Here is a 7266-nt window from a genome sequence, read left to right as displayed (position 1 = left end):
GACCTCCTTTCAACCCCCAGGCATTTAATGGCCCCTTGGATAATCACATCAGTCCCCTGGGGACGATATTGACCACTTTGGAGACCCCTGATCTATAAGAAGTAAAGGGTAAAACACTTCGGAGAACAGCAGGGATCGCAGAAGGGATCCAGTGAGAAACTCTTAAAGAAAATGATCTAACTTGCTGAGATTCTCCAGCACATTTGTGTATTGCACTTAACTGTTCCAAATATTATCCAACATTCATCCATTTCCAGTGTTGTGGAACTGATGGTTGTTACAGATGTTGTGGATTCTCCTGTTGATGATTGAGTGGAGATGTCAACAGCTGTTGGTGTCACTGTGCTTGTTGAAGTGGGCATGAAGATTAGAACCAAATGATGTAAAAGCACTACGTTTGATCCTGAGGCAGCTCTCATCAGTTTGGCTGAATTTTACATTGGAAGATATCAAAGTTTATGGAGATGGAGTCAGAGAGATCTGGGATGGGGAGAGTGTTGTCATAGATGGATGAGGTGAGTTTGAGATCAGGGTGGAAGTTGTCCGTGAAGCAGATGAAGTTAACAAGCTTATCATGGGTGCATGAGGCACCCCCCCCCCCCCGATGTAGTTGTCAATATACCAGAGGAGAGGGGTCTTGTTGATTGTGAATGTGTTGTAGATGTCTCAGCAGTAGCATTTATTCCAGGAGCCATTGTTGTAGCTGTCAAAGGAACAGGTACTTCAGTCATGAAATAGAGGACCTTGAGAAATAATCCTTTTGCTTTGTTTGACAAATGCTGTGCAACAATGAGCAATAAAGAAAACATTTCTGATTAACTTGTCTTTCTGTATGAACAATTAAAAGTTGATTGATCACATTTGTAGTGATCACAAGGCAGTACATTATCACACATACTCAATCCTCTCAGAGACCCTTCCTTCAGCTATTTTGGTAGAGCACTCAGAACACTGACTACATCGTTGCATCAGTGCATAAGCAATTTCCCAAGCAATACAGAAAATTCATTCTGGGATACCGTCATTACTGCCATGGTGGTATCTCCTACTGTTGGGAGGAAGATGGCAAAGGGAGGAATTTCATTGGTAGGGTCATAAAGCAACATGATGATCATGCCTAGAAATAACTGCAAGGAAAGGTCTGAGAATCATTGTTCATTTAAAATTTGCTGCAAACTATCACCTGGTTACCTCATTCATGAAACACCCCGCAGATAAAGAGTGAAGAAAGTATACTTACTGTTTGCTGCTGGCATTGAGGTGAACGGTGTCGTGGAGGTGGCAGCTGGAAATGTACTTGTTGATGTTTGGTGAGAGCCTCGTGCGGATCTTGATTCTGATGTGCTGCTTGTCGCTGAAGAAGATGTAAAGACAGAACTTTAAACATTAATTATACATGTGTAGACGATGAGAGATTGGTAGGAGATGCAGCAGGTGTGGTTACAGTAGATGCCACCACCTGTAGGTGCTAAGCTGTTAAATATCTCTTCTGCTAGGTTTAGATTTAGACATATAATAAGGTAAAAGCCATTTTGGCCCAGGAGTTCATACTGCCTAATATACACACAATTAACTTACACCCCCACTACATTTCAAATTCTTGGGAGGAAACCAGAGTCCCCAGGGAAAACCCATGTAGAGTTGGGGAGAGCGTATAAACTCCTTACAGACAGTGCAGGATTTAAACCCTGGTCCTGAATGCTAACACTGTAAAGGTGTTGTGCTAACTGCTACACCAAACATGCTGGCCAGAGCGCAAAAGCAGTCCCACTCTCCCACAAAAGTTGTAGTCAAGTATCCCGCATTTGGGGACATCTCAGGCGTCAGCACACCCAAAGTGAAATGAGATAGCCTTGACCTGGGAGATTGGCCATCCTGAGCACTGATTCTTCCCTGCCAGGTAAGTTTCCACTGACCATAAATATAAAGAGCTTCTTGAAAACTCTTTATCATCAACAGAAGAATCTGCAACAATGATAATCAACAGCCATAACACCAATCTTCATGTACACTTCAGGAACAAAAGCACAGGAGAACCAACAACATCTGCAACAACAACGGTCAGTTCCATAAAACTGGTGATTGGTGACTGTGACCAGGTCAAGGTAAATGTTGTATTTCTTGTCCAATACTCACCCATTTCCAGAGTTATGGATTCTCCTGTTTGTGATTGAGTGGAGATGCTGTTTATGTTACTTTATTTGTTGTCCCTGAAGTGGACATGAAAATTGGTGTAGCAGTTGATTGTGGATGTGTTGTAGATGTCTCAACAATAGCACTTATTGCAGGAGCCATTGTTGTCACTGTCAAACTGACAGAGAAATTCAATCTAAGAATAGAAACTTGGAAGTTATTTGCTTGCTCAATTTGACAAATACCGTGCAACAATGAGAAATTAAGTTTGAAGTGATGCACTTGGGAAGCGCGAACATGAAGGCAGAGTATGTGCAAATTGATAGGGTGAGCTGGCCTTCATTGGTTGAGATTGAGTTCAACAGCCATGAAGTAATATTGTAGTTCTATACAACTCTGGTTGGTCAACGCTTAGAGTATTGTGTTTAATTCTGGTCACCTCATTACAGGAAGGATGTTAAAACTTTAGAGATGGTGCAGAGGAAATTTACCAGGATGTTGCCTGGATTGGAGAACACATCTTTTGAACAAAGGCTGAGCTAGCTAAGGATTATCTCTTTGGAATGATGAAGGATGAGAGGTGACCAAATAGAAGTAGATATAATATGTGAGGCATAATTATTATGTGGACAGCCAGGACTTTTTTTCCAAAGGTGGCAGTAGCAAATGCCAAATGATATTTGAGTGGAGGAAAGTTTAGGGAAAATGTTAGAGTAATTTTCTTACCCTGAGACTGGTGTGTGCCTGGTGGGTAATGCCAGACATGGAGGTGAAGATTGGTACAATAGCACATTTGAAAGGTTGTTAGATAGTAAATGGAGATATATATACATACAGGAATGTGGATATAGGGTTATGAAGGATTTGATTATTGTGGAGTAGATTTATATAGGTCGTAACATCAATGTGGGTTGAAGGACATGTACTATGCTGTAATGTTCTATACTCTGTTCTAATACTGAATATGTGGGATTCAGGATGAAAGATCAAAATTATGGTTGGAGGCAGAATGTGGTAGTGAGGGTTTTTCTAATTGGAGGTCTGTGACCAGCAGTGTGACTCATGGATTTGCCTTTTATTGTTTGCCAATATATTTAATGATGTGGAGGAGAATATAGATGCCATGATTTGTAATTTTTGTTCAAATTGATAATGAAGAATGGCATCTAAGATACAATAAGATCTAGATCAACTGGGGAAATGGACAAGATAAAGGATAATGGAATTTAATGCAGACAAGTGGAAAGTGCTGCATTTTAGGAAGTTAAACAAGGCCAGTACATTCACAGTAAATGAATGGACCTTGGGGCGTGTTATTGAACAGTATGATCTTGAGGTACAAGTGCATTTTTCCCTGAAAGTAGTGATATGGGTAAACAGTGCTAGTCTTTGTCAGCTGTGGCACTGAGTGTGGGAGTTGGGACATAATGTTACAGGTGGTCAAACATTCAGATTGTTATTAAGATTAATAACAATCTGCGATGTGTTGCAGGGATCAGTGTAATTTGTCATTTATATTAATGACTTGGTCTCCAAAAATGGAGACAGCAAATATGTTTATATGAGATTACAAAAGGAGAAAGAGGAACTAGGAAATTGTCCCAAGAATGGCAGATGGAATTTCAATTGGACAAGTTCAAGGTGATGCTGTTTGGTGGGTTAAACTAGGGCGATACTTGGATAATTAATGGCAGGGTTCTAGAGGGTTTTATAGAATAGAGGGACTTGTGAACATAGTTACATACTTCTATGAAAGCGATGACAGGTAGACAATGTGATGAAGAAGCCTTCATTGATCAAGGTATTGAGTACAGAAGTAATGACACTCTGTTACAACTTTAAAAGATGTTTGTGAGACTACACTGCTCTGGTCACCCGATTTATCAGAAAGATATTAAACTGGAAAGGGTGCAAAAAACAATGTTAACAAGAGTGGCAGGCTTGAACTACAAGGAGAGGCTGGATATTCTGGGACATTTCTCCTTGAAGCATAAGGCTCAAGAGCAGCTTCACAGAGGTTTATAAAATCATGAGGGCAGAGATAAGTTAAATAGTGGTAGTTTTTCTCCCGGGTAGGAGAATACCATGCCTATATGCAGGCATTGGTTTAAGGAAAGGGTGAAAAATTTAAAAGGGACTTTTTCATGCACTGCAATAGATGATGGGTTTAAGAAACAAGCTGCCAGGGATAATGATAGAGGTGAATACAATGGTTACATTTAAAAACATTTAGACAGGCACATGAATGGGAAAGGTTGTGAGGGAGATGGGGTGAATGGAGAGAAATGGGGAAAGCTTGGGTAACTGTGTGTATACATACTTATAGTTTAAATTAAAATAAATGGTTTGTATAAATGAAAATAGCAGATGCGACAATTGGAATGGAATTGTAGTTTATTTCAAGCAAAACACAAACATGTTGGAAAGGCAGCAGGTCATGCAGCAGCCATAGGAGGTAAAGGGTAACCAATGTTTCAGGCCCGAGTCCTTAATTATGGTATTCTGAGTTTCTCCAGCACATTTGAGAATTGCACTCAACCTCAGCTTCTGTAAATTTTATTGATTAACCTTGTTTTATATTTTTGGTCAAAAAATTGGTCTGTTATCAATATTTTTTGCTGTAGATACCTTATAAACTTTTCAGCACTTAAGAGCCATCTTGACCAAAGAGTGTGCAATAACAATGTCATTCCTATTTTGCAATGTGTTTGGTCTGCTTTGTTCATGAATGAGTGAGACAAACACCAGGCTGAGTCGAAATCAGGGTTCTTTGTTCTTTATTACCGGATTGTAACACTTGCGACTATCAATGTTAGTCGGAGAATGCATTCTGCCGTTATAAGTAAAATGGTGATTTTTTATACCCTTGGATACATGCTTAGAACATCATCATATCATTACTTGTCCAATGACTAAAACTGTTGCTATCCTTTCCCTGCTAGCTTCCTGCCTCTCAATCCATCAATGTCTCTCTTATCTGGTAAGTACAAGGATGCATTCACATCTTGTTACTGCCCCGTACATTCCCATCTCATGATGTTTTACCTAACAGGAGTACAAGGACACCTCCCCTTCTTGTTACTGCCCTGTACAGGGTAACTCCCTACACATTCCCATCTCATGATGTTTTACCTTACAAATGGGAGAATATTCCTTTGATATAATCAGCTGTTACCATTATATGTTACAGTTGTTATTTACAACCACATGAACCATTAAAAGTCACACACATTGAGTCAGCTAAAATCGTGGTGAACTTGCAGAACAAGTTTAAGATCAGAATGCTGATATTACAAAATTGCTGTCAGAAAACCAACATGTTGAAACAAAAAGAAGAAGATCACACGGGTTTAAACAACCAAAAAGGTTTCACTACTAAACAATATTTGTTTAAAAATTGATATTGTGTGGTGGCACACATTCTCATAGCAAACTGGCCCCGCTTGTATCGTCACATGGCGGGGCAGCCATGGGGAACTGGCGCCATCAGAGGTTTCTCTCTGACTCCAGCAACCCTTCCAGCGCCCGCCCTGGGCAGCGATTATGACATCACAATGCACCAGGTGACTGAGCTCATGCTGCCCTTAAAGGGGCGCACTGAATTTGAATAAAAACAGTCGTTAATGACCCTCAATGTGGGGGCTGTGTCTCTCTCATTGCTCACACCACCACAATAGATAAAATGTTAATGTTTATTAGTCTTAATGCTAATGGGCTAAATGGGTAGGTGAATAGGAAGTAGGTCTTGGCATATTTAAAAAAAAAGGCAGATGTAGTCTTTCTACAAGAAAATTAGGAAATGCTAAATTAAAAAGAGGATGGGTGGGATGTAATATCATCTTAATTTGGATCAAAGGCAAAAGGAGTAGTGACTTTAGTTAATAAGAATATACCAGTAATAATAGAAGACGTATTTACTGACCAAACTGTAAGATTTGTAATGACACATTGTAACATTTATGCAGAATCATGGAAGATTATGAATATCTATGCCCAAAATTATGGAGATGAAGCCCTTATGAAGGGTATCCTTTTAAAAGCAGTAAAGGGAAAATAAAATACGTTGGTCAGTGAGATTTTAATTTCTGTTTGGATCCAGTATTGGATAAATCAGCAAGAATGGTAATGAGGACAAAAGCTGTAAAAATGACACTATCATTTATGAAGGATTTAAATTTGATTGATTTATGGAGGCAAATTAATCCTGTAGAAAGAGATTATTCATTCTACTCACTTAAGGATTCACTTAAGGATTAATTTATTTTTATTGTCTGCCCAGTTAAAAAGGAAAGTGATTTAAACTGAATATTTGGCAAGACTTCTATCAGATCACTTGCCATTAATTTTAACTATTGTGTAATGGAAAAACAAGAAACTATGTATAGATGGTGTCTCAATGCCACACTGTTGAGAAGGAAAGACTTTTGACTTTATTAAGAGACAGATAGAACTGTTTTGTGAAATTAATCACCCTTCCATAGATAATAGCTTTTTAATATTGGACACTCTTAAAATTTACTTAAGAGTTCAAAGTATTTCTTCTACAAATCTTAAAAGAGAATATAATACAGAATTGGATGGTCTGGAAAAAGAATATCAAAGAACAAGTTTGCAAGAAAAGTATAGACTATCAGAGAATAAAAAAAACTGAGATATAACACATTACAAATGTATAGAATGGAAAAAATATTAAAAACTAAACAAAAATATTATGAATTAAGATTACAGGCACACAGTCTCATCTTGGAAGGTAAAGGCAGACAAAAGCAGGAAAATTTTTATATGTGGTTGTGTGAAGGTGGGACCTTTTTGGCAGGATATTGTTGAAATATTAACAAGGATAACAGGGGTGGCCCTTGCAGACAACCCGAAGATTTATCTTTTACGTAACTATTGAAATAAATTAACTAAATTTCAAATTGCATTTGTTAAAATAGCCTTGCCAATGGCTAAGAAATGTATTGCAATCCTCTACATATAGCACGATAGACGGCAGAGATGATAGTGCAATACCTATGGAAAAGAATTACATATAATTTAAAGAACAAATAGAACATTTGTTAAGATATGGCAGCCATATTGGATCATATAGGGGCCCGATTGTAACTATAATAATAAAAAGGACAATAATGG

At 38.4% G+C, this 7266-nt stretch overlaps 1 protein-coding gene, 1 long non-coding RNA gene and 1 other non-coding gene across 3 annotated transcripts in view; 1 reads left to right on the top strand and 2 right to left on the bottom strand.

Annotated features, from left to right (window-relative positions):
• The window catches only part of LOC138743054 (uncharacterized), an 88835-nt gene that overhangs the window by 25622 nt on the left and 55947 nt on the right, over positions 1-7266 (top strand). The gene's annotated exons all lie outside the window — the stretch shown is intronic.
• Positions 969-7266, bottom strand: part of LOC138742931 (protein NLRC3-like) — a 55255-nt gene continuing 48957 nt past the window's right edge. Inside the window, exons 11-12 of the mRNA XM_069897809.1 lie at positions 1241-1354; positions 969-1127 (exon numbers count right to left, since the gene is read on the bottom strand). Coding sequence (XP_069753910.1) covers positions 969-1127; positions 1241-1354 — 273 coding nt within the window. The remainder of the gene's footprint in view (positions 1128-1240; positions 1355-7266) is intronic.
• Positions 1744-1908, bottom strand: LOC138743736 (U1 spliceosomal RNA). Its single transcript, XR_011345042.1, has one exon. It is a non-coding gene; the product is annotated as a U1 spliceosomal RNA (small nuclear RNA).

This window comes from Narcine bancroftii, chromosome 9 (assembly GCF_036971445.1).
Source record: "Narcine bancroftii isolate sNarBan1 chromosome 9, sNarBan1.hap1, whole genome shotgun sequence".
In the NCBI taxonomy this organism is placed as follows: domain Eukaryota; kingdom Metazoa; phylum Chordata; class Chondrichthyes; order Torpediniformes; family Narcinidae; genus Narcine; species Narcine bancroftii.
Note: the sequence above shows the minus strand (reverse complement) of the source record. Positions and strands in the feature narration are given on the sequence as shown.